The 24,847-nt window shown below is 44.5% G+C and overlaps 1 protein-coding gene across 9 annotated transcripts in view; it reads left to right on the top strand.

Annotated features, from left to right (window-relative positions):
• NTNG2 (netrin G2) overlaps nucleotides 1-24,847 on the top strand; it is a 126,741-nt gene that overhangs the window by 96,340 nt on the left and 5,554 nt on the right. For 4 of the 9 annotated variants that reach the window (XM_060270662.2, XM_088664790.1, XM_088664788.1 and 1 more), the window contains 2 exons: nucleotides 17,939-18,106; nucleotides 20,403-20,537. In XM_060270662.2, coding sequence (XP_060126645.1) covers nucleotides 17,939-18,106; nucleotides 20,403-20,537 — 303 coding nt within the window. Of the gene's footprint in view, nucleotides 1-13,666; nucleotides 13,724-15,932; nucleotides 16,008-17,938; nucleotides 18,107-20,402; nucleotides 20,538-24,847 lie in introns of all 9 variants that reach the window. The other 5 variants (XM_088664789.1, XM_088664785.1, XM_088664784.1 and 2 more) reach the window with 2 other exon arrangements.

The raw sequence follows: 24,847 nt of genomic DNA, 5'->3' as shown, positions 1-24,847 counted from the left end.
GGCTTAATGCTGGTGGATTCAGTGCAGAGAAAGGAAAGTACCTTTGCTTAGTGCATAGCTAAATAATGGAGTTTGCTCTAAGGTGTAGTGGTGGCAAACAACTTCATTGTCTTTAAAGGCAAGGTAGAAAAATCATGGAGGAACATGGTAGAGCATGGAGTTCTTGTAGGTGAACTTGAACTGCCTTATTTAGAAAAACAAACTTACTAAATATTATACTCTAAAACTTAGAAAGAAAGGGAGGGGGTGCTTCTCAAGCTGGCTGCTTGACAGCTTTTTCGTGACTATTAAGGCCATTTCTGGTTTCATTAAGCCCCTTCATTAAGCCTGCCCCTCAATCTCATAACATAACGTAACGTAACGTAAACATAGGAAGCTGCCTTATACTAAGTCCGGCTACCCCAGTATAATTACTCCAACTTTTCCCAAGTGGTGCTCTCCAGATGTGGTTGGATTCAACCTCAGCCAGCATGCCCAACAGCCAGAGTGGTGGGTAGTGGATTCCAGCAACATTCTGGGGTGGGGGGGGGGAGAACCAGGTTGGTGAAGCTTGGTCTACTCTGATCAGCAGTGGCTCTCCAGAGTCTCAGACACCTGGTAGCTGATCTTCTTTTTACAATAGACCTGGAGGGATTAAATCTGGGACCTTCGGCATGCAAAGTGCATGCTTTGCCATCATGATACGGACCCCTCCTCCTAAGCCCCTTTCCTCAGACCATCTGCGAGGGAGAACAAACAGCACTGAGTGCAAAAAGGTGGCATAGTTGTGGCATGCTGAAACATGGAATGGAAATGCTTTAATTAGAAGCTCCTTTACCCAGGGCATCCAGGAACACCACCCCTCCCACAAACCAATCAGAGGGCGAGAGTAATTAGGCTAATATGCCATCCTGGTTTGACACAGTTAAACCTAATTAGTTGATCCTGTGATTCTTAACCCTTCTTCTCCCACATCCCCTTAAGGGCTAAGCCAGCTCAAGGCTCCAGAAAGCTTTCCTCTCCAGGTTGGTTCAAACATGGATGTCAACTTACAAAAACAAAAAGGGTGGGGAAAGAGAAGCTTTTAAAAATAAAATGTAAAGGAAAGAAAAATGTCTCAGTGCCACCTGTGCAGAGCAGGTGGGGGAATAAGCACAGGTAGAAATGTGATGTTAGCAGACATTTCTCTTGCCACAATTCTCATACATTCATTATATATAATGAATGTGGGACCCAGGTGGCGCTGTGTGTTAAACCACAGAGTCTAGGGCTTGCTGATCAGAAGGTCAGTGGTTTGAATCCCTGTGACGGGGTGAGCTCCCGTTGCTTGGTCCCAGCTCCTGCCCACCTAGCAGTTCGAAAGCACATCAAAGTGCAAGTAGATAAATAGAGACCGCTCCAGCGGAAAGGTAAACGGCGTTTCCGTGCGCTGCTCTGGTTCGCCAGAAGCAGCTTTGTCATGCTGGCCACATGACCCGGATACTGTCTACGGACAAACGCCGGCTCCCTCGGCCTATAGAGCGAGATGAGCGCCGCAACCCCAGAGTCGGACACGACTGGACCTGATGGTCAGGGGCATAGCTGCCAAGTTTTCCCTTTTCTCACGAGGAAGCCTATTCAGCATAAAGGAATTTCCCTTTAAAAAGGGAGAACTTGGCAGCTATGGTCAGGGGCCCCTTTACCTTTACCTCTTACACTGCTTTCTTGAAAGAAAGCCTCTAAGTCAGGGGTCAGCAAACTTTTTCAGCAGGGGGCCGGTCCACTGTCACTCAAACCTTGTGGGGGGCCAGACTATATTTTGAAAGAAGAAAAAAATGAACAAATTCCTATGCCCCAAAAATAACCCAGAGATGCATTTGAAATAAAAGCACACATTCTACTCATGTAAAAACATGCTGATTCCCAGACCGTCCGCGGGCCGGATTGAAAAGGTGATTGGGTCGCATCCGTCCCCTGGGCCTTAGTTTGGGGACCCCTGCTCTAAGTGAGTTACAAAGAGCAATCTAAAATATCCATTTTAGACTACTGACGAAGGCAAACATTTAAAACATTTTTTTTTAAATCAATATATAAATCAGCAATTTTAAAAGAATGACACATAGTAAAATTACTATGGCCTACATTGCCAAAGCAAACAAAGATCATTTTTAGCAACCATTGAAAACAATGCAGCAAAGTTGTCTGGCTAACATCAATAGGCAGGAGATGCTAAGGATTGCACATGGAACCGCCTCCATGCAAAACAAATGCTCTACCAATGAGCAGGTGCTCTACTTATGAGTCCTGCATCAAGCACAATTCCTTGAGCCTTGCTCCAGGTTCCCCCACTAAAAAGGTAAAGGGCCCCTGACTGTTAAGTCCAGCCGCGGACGACTCTGGGATTGCGGCGCTCGTCTCACTTTACTGGCCGAGGGAGCCGACGTTTGCCTGCAGACAAATGACTAAGCCACTTCTGGTGAACCAGAGCAGCTCACGGAAACGCCGTTTACCTTCCCGCTGGAGCGGTACCTATTTATCTACTTGCACTTTTTTGACGTGCTTTTGAACTGCTAAGTTGGCGGGAGCAGGGACTGAGCAACGGGAGCTCACCCCCTGTCACAGGGAATCAAACCGCTGACCTTCTGATCGGCAAGCCCAAGAGGCTCAGTGGTTTAGACCACAGTGCCACCCGCGTCCCTTTCCCCCACTAGGGTTGATATAATTAATAGGGATGTGTGGCAGGGTCTTTTTGGTGGAGGCCCAACAGTTGTAGAACTCCCTCTCATGTGAGATCACTAATGTCCTTTTAGGCAGACAGGTCAGGTATTTCCATTCTGCCTGGTTTTTAATCTGTGTGAATTTTATCTGCTTATGTTCTTGTGCCCCCCCCAACTCCTGCTTTACAGTGGCTAAAATTACTATATTTATTTATTTATTTGTTGTTGTTGTTGTTGTAAATTTGAAGTGTGGTTTTATTGCCTTGGGCACTTCTTAGAACCAAGAGGTGGTATAGAATGGTTTAATGAATAAATAAGTGGAAATAAAATAAGACCCAAAATGCTTTCACCCCCCTGCCAAAACTTGAGGGATCAGACAATGTATTACTTGAATTGCATAGAGATTCCCCATTGGCACAATTTTGACTCTTTTTGTTGGGCTTGGCAGACAGATGTTTATTTCAGCACCCCAGCTGGGGAGTCTGGAGTTTTATGTGCTGTAACATCCCAGCTTTTTAGCCCACAAGCGCCCAGCAGCAGGATTCAGAGCAAAAGAACTGCCAGGCTCTGATCACTGGATGATCAAATACAACACAGAGACAAGGATTGGCAGGACAGTTGCTATGGCAACGTCCAGGTAGTAAGGCTTTCTTTGCCCTCCCATGGATTGGAGCCACCTGGCTCAGATGGTGTCCCATGGTCCACCTGTTTCGGAGCTGTCAGGGGTCAGAGGGATATCAAGTCTGGTTCATGGCTTCGTGCTGCTTTAATTTCCTCTGATCTCGGAGGCTATGTGAAATGAGGACAAGGGCTCCGGGCACAAAGGCATGACATCCAATGGCCAAACACAGAAGCTGGCATACTCGGAAGACAGAAACTGTAACTGCTGGTGGCTTTGCAAGCCAATCCCTGCAGGTGCCAGTTATTTTGCCCTGCAGTCATTTTGGGAGTCTTACATGGGAACATAGCAAGCTGCCTTATCTTAAGTGAGGCCATTGGACAATCCAGTTCAGCATCATCTATAATGAGGGGAATCAAATGGGATATTCCAAGCCCTAACTGGATATACTGGGGATTGAACCTGGGACCTTCTGCATGTAGGATAGATGCCTATCACTGAACTACAGCAATAAAAAAGAAAACTAAGAAGGGATGGACTCCAGAGAGGTTGGGCCTGCATGAAATAGCTCAGTTGGTAGAGCATGAGACTTAATCTCAGGTTCATGGTCGAGCTCCACATCAGATTCCCGCATTGCAGGTGGTTGGACTAGATGACCCTTGTGGTCCCTTCCAACTTTACAATACCATGAGTACATGATTGTTCCCAGAAACCAGAGCCATCAGCTCTGGTGTCCAATATTCCCCAGAAATTCTCTGCCGCCTAGGGATAGGGGAGAAATTTGGCTCAGTCAATGGCGGATGTGCCTAATTTGCATGTCCTGAAACAAGTCTGAAACAGCCAGAGAAATTGTGCAGTGTAGTGCTCCAGCCGGGTAATATGTACAAAAATGCACTTACTAGAGTAAAGTGTGCATATAGATGCAGTGGAAATATCATATACAAAATGCATTGTGTTGGAGGAAGTTGTGTTGCAAAATGTACATATCTGGCAAAACTGCATATCAGGGAATAATTTGCACTAAAATGCTAGTGTGTTTTCAAGAGGACTTTAAAAAAAATTGCAAACTGATGTGAGAATGCAGGGAACTGAATATAATATTGGAAGAATTAGAATCTCAGAGAAATCAAAACTAACAGATTTGTCTCTTCCCATTCCATCTTTCCAGAAAGCCTAATCCCCACTGGATGGAGCACCTTTAAAATAACAACTCTTGCACAGTTGTGTGCAAACAGCTATGCCTGCTTCCCCTTTGCCTCCATCCATATGGCCTGCCTTGATTCTTCCTAGCCCACCCCTCATTCTCTCTCAGCCATCCCAGGGGCAAAACTAGGCTTTATTTCACCCAGGTCAAATATCCACTTTGGTACACACACACCCCATATATATTTGCATGCACACACACACAAATAGGTGGGGAGCCTCAATGGTGCCCCTCAGGAGGCTTCACCTGGGACCAAAAAAAACAAAAAAAAAACCCAGCTAGCGCGCGCACACACACACACACACACACACACCAGCTCTGGCTCTGGCAATCTTTTCATATTGAACTGAATAACAAGCAAAGTTTCTGGGGTATATGAATATGGCCATCTTCATTATTATTATTTTAGCAACTAGCAACTGGAAGACAAATTCCTGCCAGCTTTTCCTTAAAAGAAAACCAGCCCAAGACTACCGTACCCAAAAGATCAGGCTCTCTCTGCACGGCTTGCAACAGTTAACAAGGAAATGCGATGGAGGGGAAAACCTTCACCCCTAATATTTTGGCAGGAGCCCAGATCAGCTGTCAAGCTACACTTCTCCAGAGAGGAGGCTGGCAGAGCTAAAGGAAAACACAGTGATCCTTTTAGCTGACAGGCGCTGGGGTGGAGCAGGTGTGCAGCTCTGCTGGGCTCTTTTGGGGTTGCAAAGTGGTGCTCCCTCGAGCCGTCCTGCCAGCTGCTTTGCACGCCAAAAGAGCTGAAGCTTTGAATCTCATTCAGTCCAGAGTCCCTGCACATGCATAGGGGGCAAAATGTTCACAAGATTGCTTAGTGGAGTTTAATTGCCCCTTCATACATCTTAAGCAGTTGTGAAAGGGGAAGGCTAAAAGGGTTGGCTTCCCCCATCTTTCCAAAGAGCAATTTTATGGATTTCAAAACCATATGGGTGAGTAACAACTTGGGACTGGTACCTGTGGGGAGGGAGAAATCTGATTCAATTCGAATTTCAAGACAATTTTATCAAATTCAGTTTTTGGAACAATACGCAGAAGAAAACTCAGCCTTCCTTCAAAACCCACAACTCTCTGCAGTTTGTAGTGCAGTTCCCCAGCAAAGTAATGTGCACAAAAATGTGCATACTAGGGTAAAATGTGCAATAAAATGTGTAAAAATAACATTCAAAAATACATCAAATTAGGGGAAATATGCTTTGCAACCATATACTTGTCAGGCAAAAAAATGTATACAATAGTTTATTAGGATAAATTCACACAAAAATTCTGATGAATTTTAATGAGAAACTAAGAAAGAAAGAAAGAAATCGCAAACTGATTTGGGAATAAAAAAATTCCTTCAGTAGCACCTTAAAGACCAACTAAGTTTTTATTTTGGTATGAGCTTTCGTGTGCATGCACACTTCTTCAGATACAGATGTGTGAATGTGGTGCATTGAGTTTAAGATGGGGGGGGGATGAAAAACTGCCACCCCTCCTTGTTCCCTTGGGAAACCAACTCACTTGGATTTTGGAGTCTATATATGTATCTATATATTTTCCCTAAGCAGAATTGAAACTATGCCTCGCAGTGAGTCTTGCCCTAGATCTTCTTGACTGATTGACAGGTCCGTCCGAAGAAGAAAAGGGAGGGGGAGAAAAATTGGTGCCACAAGGGAAGGCTGAGCTCAAAAGCTTTCCCCAAGAACTGCTGGATACAAAGCAGGGTGTTTGATAGAGTGACAAGAAAACGGCTAAGCTACTGAGTCTAGAAAGGGTCACGTTTTGGAGTGCCACATGTCTCTGCAGTGGCAATGATGGTGATGATTACAAGTGGCACCTGCAACAGAACTTTTCAGTGTTGAGTGCTCCTTTTCCAGGATACTCCATTCCATCCCTATCCATAGCTGCCAAGTTTTCCCTTTTCTCGCGAGGAAGCCTATTCAGCATAAGGGAAAATCCCTTTAAAAAAGGGATAACTTGGCAGCTATGTCCCTATCCCAGTTGTTGTTGTTTATTTAATTTATATACAGCCCTTCATCTGAAGACCGCCCACCCACACATTCTCCAACAGTCAGCTAGCATACCATATCAACTGAGCATATTCAGTCCTTAAATACTTTTGGTACTGCTGCATGCCTAGCAGATCTCACAAAGTGTGCTGACATCACCCTCTAGTGCTGTGCGTGGATGGCGCAGTTTTGGCTACATGAGGGTCTATGCTAAGAGAAGGTGTACGTTTTAATGTATTTTGGTATTTGTTGGAAGCCGCCCAGAGTGGCGGGGGAAAACCCAGCCAGATGGGCAGGGTAACAACATGGCGCTGAAAGCAACCTACTAAGGAATATCATACAGTCATAGCTTTTGCTCCAGAGGATCAGGTTGAAATGCCTTGCACAGGCATAGGCAAACTCCGGCCCTCCAGATGTTTGGGACTACAATTCCCATCATCCCCAGCTAACAGGACCAGTGGTCAGGGATGATGGGAATTGTAGTCCCAAACATCTGGAGGGCCGGAGCTTGCCTATGCCTGGCCTTGCATAAAAACGAGCAGCAGAAACAAAAAAGTAAAACACCAAACATTAAAAATTCAGAGCAAGCGATTCACAATTAGAGTTCCCATGAAACGTATGCTTCAGCCCAATACAGATGTAAAAGGCACATAAGATGGATTTGTCTATTTCGGTTCCCTCAGTTTCCAGTTTTCCCAGTCTTAATTCAGCCCTCCACATTCTTGCACAGCAATTCACTTTTTTTTTATTTAAAGAAAAATGCTCATGATTTTAAAAAATAATGAAAAGTCATCAGCATCTTAGGGCAAATTTCTCCTAATGAACACATTTTTGCATGCAATTTTGACTTGTTTGTACATTTTCGCAAGTAATTTTCCCTAGTATAATACATTTTAGTATGTCATTTTCAATGCTATATTAATTTTTATGCACATTTTCCCATAATATGATATGCATGTTTGTAAACAATGGTTGGTTGGAGAACTTCATCACGAAGTTTGGAGAGCATGAATTGCAAAAGATGGCCATGTTTCCATTCTCTTATTATTTTGCAAAGTGCCTTTAAATGTGAACTGAATTGAATTTCTTCCCCAGGGTGTGTGTGGACATTAGGCTCTCAGAAATGTTTCTAAGGTGGGCATGGGAGGGACTCAAAGTAATCCAATATTATTATTTTTAAGCATTCAAAAGGAACCCTAAGCATGCCGAAAAGAAACAAAGAATGTCATAGAATTGTAGAAGGAAGCTCTGGGTGCACACTGTTCAGGGCTCAGCCTCTTCTCTCTCAACCTCAACTTACTCACTCTCCCAGCCTTTGCATATTAGCAGTCAGCTCAGCTCATCCCTCCACAGAAAAGCTCTGTTTCCAAAGCATGGCAAGAAAGATGATGCAGCCGGTTGCTCAGTTCTAGGAAAGGTGACTGCGCTCTTTCCTCTTCTTCTATCAATTAAACCTTCACAACAGCCTTCACAACAAATGGCATCTCTGCATGCGCAGATACCAGAAATCGCATCTGCGCACGTCCAGACGCTGAAAATTGTGCCTGCGCACCGATTTTCGGTGTCTGGGCATGCACAGAAGCGATTTCCTGTGCCGCGGACATGATTTCCGGCATTGCGCTGCGCCAGTCCGGCCCACAGACCATCATCTCCGGGGGAGTGATCTGGCCCATGGCTGGTAAACCTTGCTGACCCCTGATTTTATGGAACTGCTGCATACTATGTATGCAGAATGGGCCTTATCTCTGATTAAATGAGGGGTGATTCAAACCCAATACCCCATATAAGGGGTCAGTGTGATTGAGCAGCTGCTAAGGGCCACATGTCATCCTAGCAAGTGACTCCAGAGCCCCCAGGCTCCTTACTGTCGCTGAGTAACCGGCTGCCACTCGAGATAATGGAGTCCCAGCTCCCATCAACACCAGCAGTGAAGGATTATGGGAGCTGCAATCCAGCAGCAATTGAAGGATGATAGATTCCTCACCTCTGGCTTAGAGAACATGCTGATGAGGAAGCTAAGACGATAACTTTACTTCTGCTCAGGGAGAATAAATACAGGGAATAATTGACACCACTCGCATACTTGCAGGTCTCACTATCTGCACACATTGTGTTTTCAGGAAATCATTCATTAGGTGAGCATTCACATAATGAGTTAACGATTTCCACTGATTCCTATGGGGAAATTTCTAATGCATTCCCGACCATAGAATTTTGACCCCTAAATGTAAAAAGAAAGAAAAACCCTCAGGAAAATCCACTGGAACCTTGCAAAAGACAAACAAGGAAGGACAAAATGCTGTCTTATTTGTCTGATCTCTCCCAGTCCCTCCCAGTATGGTTTCTGGCAAAACAGCTGCCGCGGACCAACAAAACACAAAAAAGTAAAACTTATTTAAGGCTGCTTATATGTTTACAGTAGTACATGCAAGTCTGACCTGTTTGGATATCTGAATCTGCAGTGTGTATAGCAAGGTTTGGGTACCAATTCCTTGTGTTTGGATAAGTGGGTTTTTGTTGTTGTTGTTGTTGTGTTTTTGGTATAATGAGCATTTTGATGGTAGAACCTGTATTTACCATTAAGTGCAGTGCCACCTGGTGGCTAAACCATACAAAGACACTACATCTCTGCCTGCTTGCCCCCTTCAAGCAGGGAAAAATACAGTGGTACCTCGGTTTACAAGCACAATTGGTTCCAGAAGTCTGTACTTAACCTGAAGCGTACTTAACCTGAAGCGAACTTTCCCATTGAAAGTAATGGAAAGTGGATTAATCCGTTCCAGACGGGTCCGCGGAGTACTCAACCTGAAGCGTACTTAACCCAAGGTATGGCTGTAATTGGTTCCGGAAGTCTGTACTTAAACTGAAGCGTACCTAACCCATACCTGCCAAGTTCGGGACGTAAAGATCCGGGATCGGCAGCGCGCGCATGACCGGAAGTTGCGTGACGCAACTTCCGGTGGCGCTTCGCCCTTCTATGGGCACCAGAAAATGGCGGCGCCAGCGCCGGAAGTCGCTTCCGCGCATGACCGGAAACACGTAAAAGCGACTTCCGGCGCCGGCGCCGCCATTTTCTGATGCCCATAGAAGGGCAAATCGCCACCGGAAGTCGTGTCACACAACTTCCGGTCATGCGCGGAAGCGACTTCCGGCGCCGCCATTTTCTGGTGCCCATAGAAGGGCAAAGTGGCACCAGAAAAATGGCCGCCGGGCAGAAGCCGATTTAAGGGACAATACCGGGATTTTTCACTAAACGGGAGACCGCCGGGAAACGGTAAGAAAAAAGGGGTTTTCCCGGCGGAAACGGGATACTTGGCAGCTATGACCTAACCTGAAGCGAACTTTTCCATTGAAAGTAATGGAAAATGGATTTATCCATTCCAGACAGGTCCACGGAGTACTTAAACTGAAAGTACTCAAACCGAGGCATACTTAAACCGAGGTATGACTGTAACAGTAGCCTCCCACTCACTTTGATCCCTCTTACAGGGAAGTGATGCAGTGGGTTGCAGAGGGCAAGCAGCGGGCAGTTGTGGCAGTGAAAGGCCTCAGATAACCTGGAGCCAGTTCTACCTATTGTCAGAGAACCTGGGAATCTTCTGCTAGTTGCCCCCTGATCAAGGAAGCCAACCCTTTTTATGCACTAGTCATTGGGAGGTTTTCCTCTACAAGACCCATGGAAATGATGGAGCAATGGGAGCCTGTGCAGGAGGAGGAGTCTGTGGTTTGCAACAATTCTGGACAAAAGGCTATGGGCAAATGAACTTGGGCTGTGAGCCCATGTGCTTTGAGTGTGCTAAATCATGTGCTTTAAATGTAAGGTATGACGTAGGCTAGATGGACTGTTGATGCAATACAGTATATTTGCTGCCCTCCTAATGTGAGCTGGGGTTGATGGGAGTTGTAGTTCCAAAACATCTAGAGGGCCCCAGGTTGGAGAAGGCTGGTGTATGGCAAGTCATATGAATGTGGGGGACAAGGGGTACCCCTTGAGCAGCAAATTTCCTGAAGAGTCAGCAGACTTTCTCATGCAATTTGCCAGCCCTGAATATCCTTAGCAAGCTGGATGTCTGCCAGTGACCAGAGTTGGGACAGGCATCACTTTTCCAAGAGCTTGAGATCTGGGTAGTAAATAATGCTGGTAGTTGGGCAAGGAGATGAGAGGGGGCGAGACTGATGAAAACAGCAGCCTGGGGTGAAACACAGTTTCTGCATCTATATGTACTCTCTCTCTCCCTCTCCTCGGGAAAATGATTTGCGTCCCACCAGGGCCTCCTCCTTTGCTCTGAGCATGTTCGCCTTCAACAGCTTTGTAACACAAACAGCTGCAGCAGGCTGAGTATTGCGATGCAATTCTGCATTGGCACAAACCTCACTCCGTGGGGCACGCAGGACTCTTTGGCAGTTTCCTCTGCCCAGCAGCTCTGCCATCACCGTAGCCCCGCAGAGATACTGGCACCCTCTGGGCTTAATTTTTTTTTTTTAGAGGACTCTTAATGTGATTGCCGCAGTAATTGAAAAGAGTGTTTAGGGGAGGTGTGTTTGGATAAGGCGACTTGAGGTGAAGGAGGAGAGCCAGGCTGCTGCTGGGCCTTGTGGATTTCATATGGTGCAGTCCCCCCCCCCAATGCACAGCCATCTGTGCAGAGCCTCAAAGGGTGGCACCCCTGTTCCGCTGCCCAGCTTTGCTGCCTTCTCCCCAGCCTCTGGGGCAGGGAGGGACCAGCAAGAAAGCTCTACAGAACATCTCCCCTCCTGCTGAATTAGTGAGAGGGGAGGCATTCCAATACCCAGCTTTGTCACCAGGCAGGAGGGGGAGATCTCCCCCATCTGCCTGGCAGTGTGACCGGGCTTTGCACTTAAGGGAGGAGGAGGGCATTCAGAAAGGATTTCCATCCCTGCCTGGCACAGGAGACTTACAGAGTGTTTCCCCCCCCGCCTCATCTTGGGGGCAACAGCAGGGTATTTCACCTCCAGTGCTGAAAAGCATCATTCCCTCTTCTGTGCAAATATGATTCCTGACCTCCACTGTCTATGGTTATCCTAGTTACAGTCCACACTGGGCCTCTGAGACCTGGCTGTTTTATATAGGTCTGTAACCCATAAGGTTTGTGTGCCCTCCCCCACTGCCCTGCACAGGACATACTTTTCTGTTGCCCGCCATTTAAAGTCCCTCCCATCTGAAAAATGCAGGTGTAAATCTATTTTGGAAATTTGTTTCTTCACTGTGCCTTTAGACACCTTAAAATAACATAACCAAATTTTGCATGATGGTTTTCATCTATGCTTAGATAACCTTTGGCACCATTTTGAATCAAGATGGCAGAGTGAACTTTTCAAAACTGTACTGATGGCTTTTGGTTCCTTAGAATCCCTAAGCAGCCCCTGGTACAAACCTGCTAATGATAAATAATAGTAAACTTGATCCTTGACCAACTTTCCCCAAATGGTTGCCTTCCAGTTGTTTTCAGTTTTTATGTGTTTTGGCTGTGCTTGTTGGGCTGATTGAAAGTTGCTGTTCAAAACATCTGGAGGACACCAGGTTGGGCAAGGCTGGCCTAGAACCTTCTCTAAGGAACAATAAGTAGTAAGCACAACCCTTGGCTGCTCTTGGATCCACTTTTACAGCATGGATTGTGGCCTGGTGGGATTCCTTGCAACACAAGTCTGATGGGGCCAGCCTCTGAAAATCCCCATGCCTTTCAGAGTTGTGTAGAGCAGTGGTTCCCAACAGGTGGTCCGTGAACCCCCAGGGGTCCGCGAGCTATGCCAGAGGGGTCCGCAAGATGCAATTAGAATAAAAAATATATTAAATATATTTGTATGATAACAGATTTTTTGTTTTGGCTGCTTCCTGCATGAGCAGAGTCTAGCGCAAAACTAGAATTAGATAGAGGCAGTAGTTCTGCTGTATGCCATTTACAAACACTACTGTTTTGCAAAGAGGCAGCGCGCGCATTCTACTAACGCTCACCTCCCCAAGATGCTTTGCGCGTGTCGGCTTCATTTGTGCGCTACTGCGCAGGTACCCTGTCTTCTCCATTCCCCTCCCTCCTCCCTGGTGCGCGCTGCCTCTTTGCAAAACAGTAGTGTTTGTAAACAAAGCGTTGTTTTTTGCGGAAGCTACAGTTCGCGTAGTTAAAAATGGACCGTTGGTTAAAAAGTGGTTCGTTAAAACGACAAAGGCCTACAGATGAAGAGGAAGATAATGCATTTGATGTTCAAGCAAGTAAGTCAGTGACTCTCGAACCGATCTTGTCAGTGTCCATTGAACCTAAATCGTCGGCGTCCCTTGAACCTAACCCTTCCAAGATCAGTGTTAAGCTTACTGGAAAAATTTGAAAATATAACTCTGATTACTTGGAAATCAGTTTTAAGGTTTAATGGGGGTCCTTGTCACAATAGCGGCTCGATGAGGGGTCCTCGGGAAAATTTTGTTGGGAACCCCTGGTGTAGAGAACAGGGGGAATTTCCCAAGTGTAGCTTCTCCCATTTCTGACCAACAGGCTATACAAATTTTCTCTTCTCAGCTTTGAAAGACCCTTTGCTCTTCTCCTGTTTGTAATCTGGACAGGAATGGGGATCTTGTGGCTCTTGTGATGTTGCAGACTTCAACTTCCATCAGCCCCAGCCAGCATGGGCAACAGTTAGGGAGGGTAGGAGTTAGTCCAACATCTGGAAGGCTACAAGTCCTTCATTCTTGCTTTAGCTGTTAAATCAGAACCATTTTGAGAGGGGCTTTGATTGGGGTTCTATGCATAGCCAAACGGCAGAATTCATCAACACAAGAGATGGCAATTGTCACCATGTTTTAATGGCTTTAAAAAAAAGGGAGATAGAAACTCAGGGAGGACAAAACTAACAGTGCCTATGTAGCAGTTCCATTTATCAGGGAGTATATGCCTCAGAACAGCAGTTGCTGAGGATCACAACTGGGAGAGAGTGCGTTGCACTCCTGCTCTGCTTGTCAGCGTCCCCCGTTCATCTGATTGGCTGCTCTAAGAAAGAGGATGCTGGTCTAGATAAGCCTTTGATCTGATCTAGCAGCCAGGCTCTTCCTACTAATCTTCCTTCTAGCTGTGTTGGACCAGAAGCTGAGAATCCACCCCACCCCTCCCTATTTATCCATTGTTTGTGCATTTGTCTTTCATCTCAAACGCAGCCCCTCCCAAGAGCAAAACGGGTCACGGCGCTGCCAAAAAGCACGGCAAGAAACCAGGTAATTTTCTGATGGCGTGCTGAGAATTGGCTAGTGCGCTTGGTTGAAAGTAGTCACCGTAGTAGCTAGCTCACCTGCTAGTGGGTTTTGTTTTGCTCTGCTTTGCTTTGTTTTGTAGCCTATAAATCTAGAGCTAATGAGCGTGCTCCCTCCTATGTGTTGAAAAATAGGCCTAAACATGTGCTTCCCTTGAAATAATTGAGAGAGAAACTAAACAGGAATTCCCATTTCTTAGGGAGACTTTAAATTTACTACTACACCCTGTGAGTGACAACTTTACTCAGGTTTAACTCTGTCCTCCTCAGCTGTGTCCTGATGGAAATCTCTTCCCACAGCCACCCACTGCCATACTAAGCATTGGTAGGAGGTGGGGGCAGAATCTCATTGATGTGCATAGCAGTTTCCATCATAGGATCATAGCTTGGGTGAAAATAATGATGATGATAATAAATAATGATAATGATAATTTATTATTTGTACCCCGCCCATCTGGCTGGGTTTCCCCAGGCCACTCTGGGCGGCTTCCAACAAAATATTGAAATACAATAGTTGGTCAAACATTAAAAGCTTCCCTAAACAGAGCTGCCTTCAGATATCCTCTAAAAGTCTGGTAGTTGTTTTTCTCTTTGACATCTGGTGAGAGGGCATTCCACAGGGCGGGTGCCACTACCGAGAAGGCCCTCTGCCTGGTTCCCTGTAACTTGGCTTCTCACAGCAAGGGAACCGCCAGAAGGCCCTCGGTGCTGGACCTTAGTGTCCGGGCAGAACGATGGAGGTGGAGACGCTCCTTCAGGTATACAGGACCGAGACCGTTTAGGGCTTTAAAGGTTAGCACCAACACTTTGAATTGTGCTCGGAAACGTACTGAGAGCCAATGTAGGTCTTTCAAGACCGGTGTTATGTGGTCTCAGCAGCTGCTCCCAGTCACCAGTCTAGCTGCCACAAAGGAAAGGGTAAAGCACCCCCCCCATGGGCTGCAGTACTGAATAATAACAATAACAACAATCCTGGTGTTGTTGCTAATGATGCTTTTCACTCCTACATAGTCTGAGTCTAGAAAGGTTCAAGGCAGCACAAAGCCTTTTCCAGCAGGAGTGGGTAGGTGTGTTTTAGTTTGTGTGGCAAACATTCACACAGCACCATCAGTGAGGGGGGGGGTCTACTTTAAAAGGAGTTTGTAAACTACATGTTGACAGTTTCCACCCTCTTAGGTTGTTGTAGCAATAACAGCAAAATATGCTTGTGCCGTCTTACAGACTTAACAACTTTATTACGGTGTAATTTTTCCTAGACTAGACTCTAGAGCAGTGGTCCACAAGCTTTATTCAGTTGTTGTGTGTCTATAAAAGTACAATTGAAAATCTTACAGCATCTAGCACAGCACCTTGCCGTCCAGATGTTTTGAGACTACAGTTCCCATCATCCCTGACCACTGGTCCTGCTAGCTAGGGATCATGGGAGTTGTAGGCCAAAAACATATGGAGGCCCGAGTTTTAGGAAGCCTGGATTAGAGAGACCTTATTCTGATCTACTGGGACTCTATGTCTTTATGATCTTCAGACTATAGGACCCTATCTGCACTCTACAATTAACGGAGTATTGTACCACTTTAAACAGTTGTGACTTTCCACAAAGAATCCTTGGAAGTGTTAAAGGTGCTGAGGATTGTAAAGAAGAGCCCTATTCCCCTGACACAGCTACAATTTAGGAATTCAGGAATTGTAGCTCTGCCAGGCGAGTAGCGCTCTTCTTTACAGTCCTTGGCACCCTTAACAAACTACACTTCCAAGGATTCTCTGTGGGAAGTCACAGCTGTTTAAAGTTCCCTGGGGAAAGTGGTTAAACATTCTGGGTATAAGGAAGCTGTTTTCCACTTGTACAAAAGGAGGTGGGGAAATCAGCCTGGCTTTGGGCCTGACCACTGTGTATGTATGGATGAGCCCCATGAAGGAGGCCTGTAAAGCGATGGCACTTTCAAGAGTCAGACTTCAGGAGAAGAGGATGGGGAAAATAGTCACAGTGTGGGCAGGGGGCGAAATCTGCCTGTTACTGTGCTGAAACAGGATTGTGGTGGTGGTGTCAGTGTGATTGTTGTAACTTGGTCTGTGTCCTGCTAACCCTGCTTCTCTGTAGCATAGAAGGTGTCGCCTGTATGGGTTAAATAGGGGGAGGCAAAAAAAAAAAAGTGGTGTCTTTTCATCTTCCCAAGAATCTCCCAAGGTTTCCAAACTCATCCGGCTCAAATCTGGTTCCATCCCACTGGCACCCATTGAAACGTTTAAAGGTAAGTTGAGAAAAGTGGGAGCAATTCAAAGGTTGGCACTGAGTGTTGTCTGAAATTAACGGATCCAAGTTCGTCCTGTTTGTTGATCTCATTGGGTCTACTCTGAGTAGGACAAGCATCAGATGCAACCCAGGATGACTTCTGAAAAGTTGCAAGTAAGTTGGAATTACACAGTGATGGCCGGTCCTACTATTAGGCAAATGGCAGCTGTTTCCCATGAGCCCCTGACCAGAGATGTGTGTGCCCCACAAACTTGTCATGCAACTAGCCTGCTGCCTTCAGATGTGCCACTTGTTCTGGCATAGTCTTGGTGATATCAGTGGGGGCATCCCTGGGAGAAACAACCTATTTTCTTCAGGCACTAATTTCCTTCCTTTACGGTATAGTGTGGAGGGGGGAAAGCTCCGCCTCTTGAAACTCATTGGTGCTTTGCCTGTCCATCACTTGTCTGCTTCCTCTTCATGTGTGTGTGCCTTTGTCGTCGTCCTGCTTCTTTCACTCCATTCATCATAGCATTAATCTTGAACTAATGACTCCAGCCAAAAGTCTCAACTGGAGGATGCATGCCTCCCTTGTGTGTCTAGAATGTCATCATCTGCTCTCCCTCTGAAGGGATGGATGTGCACAGAATAAGCTATCCTTGCTGAACTGTGAGAGGGGATTGTGACTCCAGCTACTTTGCCTGGGCATGATACTGCCAGCCCTGCCCTGCTTACCCTACAATCTTAAAATAAGCAAGGTCAAGATGTCAGGCCCTCAAGATATTGCTGGACTCCCAGCTCCCATCTTCCTTAGCAATTGGCCATACAGTGGTACATCGGTTTACAAACACAACTGGTTCCAGAATTCTGTACTTAATCTGAAGTGAACTTTCCCATTGAAAGTAATGGAAAGTGGATTAATCCATTCCAGACGGTCCATGGACTACTTAAACTGAAGCGTACTTAACCTGAAGCGAACTTTCCCATTGAAAGTAATGGAAAGTGGATTAATCCATTCCAGATGGATCCGCGGAGTACTCAACGTGAAGCGTACTTAACCTGAGGTATGAGTGTAATTGGTTCTGGAAGTCCGTACTTAACCTGAAGCGTACTTAACCTGGAGCGAACTTTCCTATTGAAAGAAATGGAAAGTGGATTAATCCGTTCCAGACGGGTCCACGGAGTGTACTTAAACTGAAAGGCATCAAACCGAGGTGTACTTAAACCGAGGTATGACTGTACTGGCTAGAACTAATGCTCGTTGGGAGGCTATTGAGATTTGGAGATCCACAGATGTTCCCCATTCCTGATGCAAAAGATCATAGTAGCCCAGTGTGGAGCCAAGAGCTTCTGGGATGAGGTTTGCCTCCAGATAGATTCCTGGGGCCCTGCAGAAACTGACATTTGTTCTGGTATAACCACTGCTATTAGTAAGGGGGGGACTATTTTCTTCCCAGGAGATAATTTGCAAAATATGTTGTGAACAGATCCAGAGACTTAAAGACTGAAAGATTCCAGCTACAAAGGCCTTCTAGTTCTTCTAGATCAGGGATGAAAAATCTGGTGCCCTCCAGATGTTGTTGGACTCCAACCTCAGCCAGCATAGCCAATAGTCGGGGACAATGGGAGTCCCCAGCAGCATCTGGAGGGTCACAGAAGCCACACACACTTGTCCCTGATCTAGGATACCAAACAAGGACCTTCTATCACCCTAGGAATAGCCCCAAAGAGTAAAGAACTGGACCCCAGAATGGCCCCCTAAATAGTGGCAGCTGAGCAATCAACCCAGCTGGTTGCAGTCCCCTTTTCATGTGGCTAAAGCATTCTTTGCATGCAGTTCCTCTCCCTGCAAGGTGCCTTTTAATGCAACAGCCTCTGACATTGTATACTATGCCAGCGTTAGGTGGAACTGCAAGCCCACCTACTTTCCTGCTCCTTCTGCTTCCACAGATTGTGAATGTTATGGTCACTCTAATCGCTGCAGCTTCATTGACTTCCTGAACCTAGTGACCTGCATCAGCTGCAAACACAACACCAGGGGGCAGCACTGCCAGCACTGCCGGCTGGGCTACTATCGGAATAGCTCCGCAGAGCTGGATGATGAGAATGTATGTGTGGGTGAGTAATGCTCAGTTTTGCTCAAAAGCCATGAAGCCTCCTTGTTGGTGTTGGTGTTACAGGTAGAGACCCTTCCTACTGTTTATCTCAGTGGCTATCCAAAGATGAGGGAACCTGTGGCCTTCTAAATGTTGCTTAAATACAAGGTCCTATCCCTGACAGGGTCCTCCGGATGTTGGTAGTCTCCCAAACTCCCGTCAGCCTCAGCCAGCATGGAAAACAGGGGTGGTGGTTGGGTAGTCTAGCCAAACATCTGGAAGGTCTTGGGTTTCCCATTCCTAGTTTAAAGTTGGCTGGGATAGTTCAGTCCATAAAGCATGAGACTCTTAATCTCAGGGTTGTGGGTTTGAGCCCCATGTTGGGCAAAAGATTCCTGCATTGCAGGGGGTTGGACTAGGTGAGCCCTGGGGTTCCGACCTTCTCGCTCTACAATTCTATGGTTGTAATTGCCCTAAAGCCGCAGAAGCTCACCTCTAGGTATTGCTGGACTCCAATTCTCATCAAACTCAGCCACCTTAGGCTCTGGTCAGAAATGATGGGAGTTGTTGCCCAGCAACATCCATAGACCCATAGGTTCCTCATCCTGGCTTTAAGTGGTGATGGACTGCCTAACCAATTGAGTGAGTTTTGTGCATGTGTGCTGTCCCCTCCTTAACTTACTATTGTTATTTTTTCACCCTTTTCTGCCCATGGATCTTGCTAAGTGGCTTCCATGATTAAAAAAACAAATCAAACATTGATACTTAGAGAACAACTCCTGCTATAAAAACCAAACAGCTTCATGACAGCTGCAGATGAAAACCAGCCAATCTTTGGCAATGGTCAAGCTCAAAATCACTAGCTTTTGCCTAAATGTTGACATCTCAGTAAGAACTGCATCTGCATTGGAGTTGTTTTCGAGTGTTTTAATTGTTCCATCATTTATGTGTTTGCTGCCCTGGGCTACTTTGGAAGAAAGGCTGATATCCAATTTCGGTAAATAATAGTAATTATTAATACTACTACAAATCATCATCATAGCTGTGACTTCACAAAAACCTAGTCTTTTTGACTGCTTATTCCTCCCCATTGACCTGGGAATCAGGAATTATTATTTTTAATCATTTTTATTTAATCAGCCAGATACACTGAATAATAATCATCATACATACATACATACATACCTCAAAGTGGTTTGCAAAATGAATTCAGAATGGGGTCACTACATCTCCAGTCCACCGTCCCTCAGACCTTGTGGGGGACTGGGCTGTATTGGGGGGGGGGGAATGAACGAATTCCTATGCCCCACAAATAACTCAGAGATGCATTTTAAATAAAAGGGCACATTCTACTCATGTAAAAACACCAGGCAGGCCCCACAAATAACCCAGAGATGCACTTTAAATAAAAGGACACATTCTACTCATGTAAAAACATGCCGATTTCCGGACCGTCCGCAGGCCGGATTTAGAAGGCAATTGGGGCTTAGTTTGCCTACCCATGCTTCAGAATGTGGTAAGCTATCCTTGTTGAATTTGAGGTTTCCCTTGCTCATTCTGCAGTGTGTGGGCCTCTGCCCCAAAGCCCTCCCTGCCAGCCCCACAGCTGATGTCCCCTCTTTATGTTGAGGATCAGTTGCTGCAATGCGCTCCACGTGGGGCTACCTTTGAAGGTGACTCGGAAACTACGACAAATCCAGTATGCGGTAGCTAGTCTGGTGACTGGAAGCGACTGCCAGGACCATATAACACCGGTTCTAAAGGATCTACACTGGCTCCCAGTATGTTTCCGAGCACAGTTCAAAGTGTCGGTGCTCACCTTTAAATCCCCAAGTGGCCTTAGCCCAGTATACCTGAAGGAGCATCTCCACCCCTATCGTTCAGACCGGACACTGACGTCCACCTCCGAAGGCCTTCTGGCAGTTTCCTCACTGTGAGCAGTGACGTTACAGGGAACCAGGAAGAGGGCCTTCTAGGGAGTCATGCGCACCCCGTGGAATGCCCTCCTGTCAAATGTCAAGGAGATAAATAGCTCTACAAGTTTTAGAAGACATCTGAAGGCAGCCCTGTATAGTGAAGTTTTCAATGTTTGATGTTTGATTATGTTCATATATCTGTAGGAAGCCACCCAGAGTGTTTGGGGCAACCCAGTCAGACAGGTGGGGTACAAACAATAACATTGTTATCATAATTATTTGGAAAAGGAACGAGGCATTAAGCAGGAATTTCATGTGGTCCCTGAACAACCCTGATCTACGCTGACACAACTTTTCTTTCTGTCCTGTTTTGTTCTTTCTGCACTGTTTTGGCTTTGACAGATTGCAACTGCAACCGTATAGGCTCAGTGGCCAACCGCTGCAACGAGACCGGCTACTGTGACTGCAAAGAAGGTGTCACCGGGCCAAAGTGTGACGACTGTCTGCCCGGCTACTACTGGAGACAAGGCTGCTTTCGTAAGCATCACTGTTCAGCTGTAGCACAGGGAGAAGCTCTGCCCACTTGGGCAGGGAGCAAAAGGGGGCGCAGAGCTCAATGGCAGCAAGAGATGGCTGGGAACAAAGGAAGCTGCCTTACAGCAAGTTATGCCAATACCCCCTCTAGCTCATTATTGTCTTCACTAGGAGTGAGGAACTTTCAGACCTCCAGATGTGGATGAATTACAACTCCCATCAGCCCCAGCAACCATGGCCAATGTCCACAGATGATGGTGGTGGGAGTTGCAATTCAGCAACATCTGGAGTGCCAAAGGTTTGCTGTACCTCGTCTACACGGACTGGCAGCAAGTCTCCAGTCTTCTCATGTAAGTGCCTCTCTCAACTCTCCCTAGAAATGCTGGAGATTGGACCTGGGGCATTCTGCATGCAGGTCATCGGTTCTACCGATGAGCTATAGGTGCTCCTGATGAACATATGGAGCTGCCTTATACTGAGTCAGACCATTCGTCCATTAGCTCAGTATTGTCTACACCAGTGGTTTTCAACCTTTTTGAGTAGGTGCCCTTGAGTAACCGCATTCTTTCTGTGGCTCCCCTGGGGTTCCATTACAGGATATGTGTAAGTGGGGGTTTCCCCTGTTCCACACCCACCCCACCCTGTTCCGGTGCAGGTTTTTGGCATGCAGGTAAGTGAAAGTGCACACATGCTGACGGGAACGCAAGCAATGCCACTGCTCTGTAGGGCCAAGCCTTTCCCAAAATTAGTGTTTGCATGGGAGTGCGGAGGGCAAAACAAGATACAGATCAGAAGCAGAAATCTTTTGTTATTGCAGGGAAGGGAAGGGAGCGCAAGACACACATGTTGACACAGTGCAAGACACACATGCAGACATGGTCCTTTCCTGCAACATTCTCCTTGCCCTATAAAGCTGGGTGGCTTTTAAACAGAAGGGGGGTTGCCTGCAGGGGGAGGTAGAGAAGAAGAGGGGGAGATGTTGGGGGTGGAAGGAGAGAGAAACACAGAAGACACTCCACCACTTTCAGTAAGTTTTCCAAATATTAAACACAAAATTCCAATACATATTCTTTTTTTTAAAAAAAATCTATTTTCTATTTCCCAACCCCTTTTTCTGTGATGTTATTCTCATCCCCTCCCCCCTGCTTTGCTGCACCCTATCTTTACTCTTTTTTATCATAATCATAACACAATAATCTCATTTTTTTTCATTGCTCATAGTTTGAAACATGGTTGCAGATTCTTCATATTTTAATATTTATTCAAATAATCTGAAAAGGACTTCCATTCTTAAAAAACAACAACAACCAGTGATCATTCAATTATCTTATTTTAGCTGTTAGCTTTGCTGATTCAACATAGTCCATTACTTTACTTATTCATTCTTCTTTAGTGGGAATGTCTTTCTCTTTCCACTTCTGAGCATAGGTATCCAAATTAGGATTGAAGTTGTTGAGCTTTTTTTACTCCAGGAGATAAACTGACCGGCAGGCCGGTTTAAACCCCTGAAAACAGACTTTGGACATGCCTGCCATAGAGTATCCTACCGTAGCTGCTGTACATAAACAACTTAACCATCCTTTTTCGAATTTCTGTCCCTATAATCCCTAGCAGAATAGATTCGGGTTTTTGTGGTATACTCAGCTTAAACAGTCCTTTTTATCTCATCATATATTTCCCCAAATACCCTAGCTTTTTTACGTCCACCACATATGGAAAAAAGGACTGTCTGCTTGTTTATACTTCCAGCAGTTATTCAAAACCCTCTTATACATTTTAGATAATTTATCAGGTGTTAAATACCATCCATCATTTTGATATAATTCTCTTTTAAAGCATAGCAAGCAGTGAATTTTCCCCATAAAACTCCAAGAAACTTTATCAAACACTTTCTCTGCATCTAGAAAATCATTGCCAATTGCTTATCTTTTCTCTTTTCAAAATATTCTATAGCATTTAATACAATTCTAATTGTCTTTTATTTGTCTTGTCGAGAGAAATCCAGCTTGATCTTCATGAATCTAGTCCTTTAAGACTAATTTAAGTCTTCTAGCTAATATTACTGCAAACAATTTATAATCACAATTGATTTATAGTTCTTAACCTGGGTTGGATCCTGATCTTGCTTTGCTATCAACTTAATATTAGCGTTCAGGGGTCAGGCATTTTCCCTTGCAACATAATATTGTTCATATCCATTTGTAAAGGTTGGGCTAAACAGCCTCAAAACCTTTATAATAACAAGCAGTTATTAGTCTTTGGATCATTTATTGCTTGATTCATTTCCATTGCTGAAATACCGGTAGGTAGATTCAATACATCCCTTTGTTCTTTTGTCAAGGTTGGTAACTTCCTTTCTTCCAAATATCTGCCCATTGCATCTAGGTCCTCTTTACCATCTTGATATAACATTGAATGATATTTTAAAACCATCTTTATTAGTTTTTCATTATATGTTATTCCTCTATCTATAGACAGTTTATCACATTCAATTTCCTCTCTCTTTTTCAATTGCCAGACCAGCAGCCTTCCTGGCATGTTAGCAAATTCGAAATGCTTCTACTTCAAACATTTCAGCTTTTGTTTCATCTCTTGCTTTAGTAACACCGATAGCTGGGTTTATAACAGTCTTATCATTTGTATCAGTTTATTATCACTAGGTTTATCAATTAAATACTTTTCACAATTTGCTATTTCTTGTAATATGCCTTAAATATTTTTTTTTGAATTTTATTTTTGCATTTTCAATTTTACAAACAAGAACACAAAAAAAGCAAAATACAAGCATCAAATCCCCTTTGACAGCATAGTTCATTGATTTTATCTGCCACTCTTCCTTGGTCGGAACTGTATCTTCTTTCCATCTCTGGGCTAACAAAATTTGGGCAGCTGTGGTCGCATACATGAACAATTTCTAAAAGATGAACAATCCCTAAAAGAAAATGTCTTACATATTTTGATCTTGCACCTTTTTTGATAAGCACTTTGATAAGAAGCCTCTGACAACCACATTCCCAGCATCCCATACTGTATTTAAATCCGTACTTTCCCCTAAATTTAACTCAAAGAAGTCGGTCATACATGTAAATCTCTTTTGCTTTATCTCAGTCTTTCTTAGCAAGCAGTCATTCAGCATCCTTCTAAAAGGAGTATTTCATTGGCCTTTGGTAATAGCAAATATCAAATTATGGTCTGATAAAGTTCTTGGCTGTATTTCAGTTTTCTTAAAACCAGACACTATGGGTTTTGATGCCAATAGCATGTCTATTTTTTCGAGGCTCTATTTGCTGGCTGAATGATGTGTGAAATCTTTAACCAATGGGAATTTAAAGATCCATTTTTTGTACCATCTCAAAAAACACCTTTGGTAACTTAACCACTGAAACCACATTGAATGTAGTTGCTCTGTGCATATCCCCTGAAACCACTCAGTTAAATCTCCCAGCAATATGACATTTCCATCGTATTTTTCAAAGAGTAGATCGTCCAGCTTTGTATAAAATTCTTTTTTCTCATTTGGTGCATAAAGTTCCATCAACATGATTTTACGTCCCACTATTGTAATTTCCACATCTATTATACTCCCTTCTTCATCTTTAAAAACTTGTTTTGGTTCCAATTTTGGATTCACATATACTGTAACACCACGCCTATCTTTTTTGTTTTCTCCAATGCAATAAATTCATTCATACATACACACACACACACACACACACACACACACACACACACACATATATAATTTTCTCATTTTACATTCATTTTAACAAAAAAATACAGATGTATACAAAAACAATCTTCATTTCCTTCAACTTCCTCCCCCTCCTTTCTGCGGTTAAAGGCAGCCCTGTTTAGGGAAGTTTTTAATGCTTGAAGTTTTATTCTGTTTAATATTCTGTTGGAAGCTGCCCAGAGTGGCTGGGGAAACCCAGCCAAATGGATGGGGTATAAATAATATTATTATTATTATTATTATTATTATTATTATTATTATTATTATATCTTTCATCTCAATGTAATAGATTCTTGACCTATTTTTTATTTATTAAATTTTTTCTAGGAGTCCTTTTGATATGTTCTCTTGCAGACAAATTATATTCAGTTTTTGTTTTAACAATACATGAGCAATCGTGTATTTTAATGTTACTATTGAGTCCATTTGCATTCCATGATACTAATTTATAAGCCATTATTTTGAAATTTTAAAGTCCTTTTCTCATAGAATTGTGTGGCTCATTTGTATCTTGCTGTTCTTCCTCCAACTTGTCCAGTTGTTCTACTTCTGTTTCTTCTTCCAGAAATCTTGCGGTTTT

This window comes from Zootoca vivipara, chromosome Z2 (assembly GCF_965207765.1).
Source record: "Zootoca vivipara chromosome Z2, rZooViv2.hap1.1, whole genome shotgun sequence".
Taxonomy (NCBI): Eukaryota; Metazoa; Chordata; class Lepidosauria; order Squamata; family Lacertidae; genus Zootoca; species Zootoca vivipara.
Note: the sequence above shows the minus strand (reverse complement) of the source record. Positions and strands in the feature narration are given on the sequence as shown.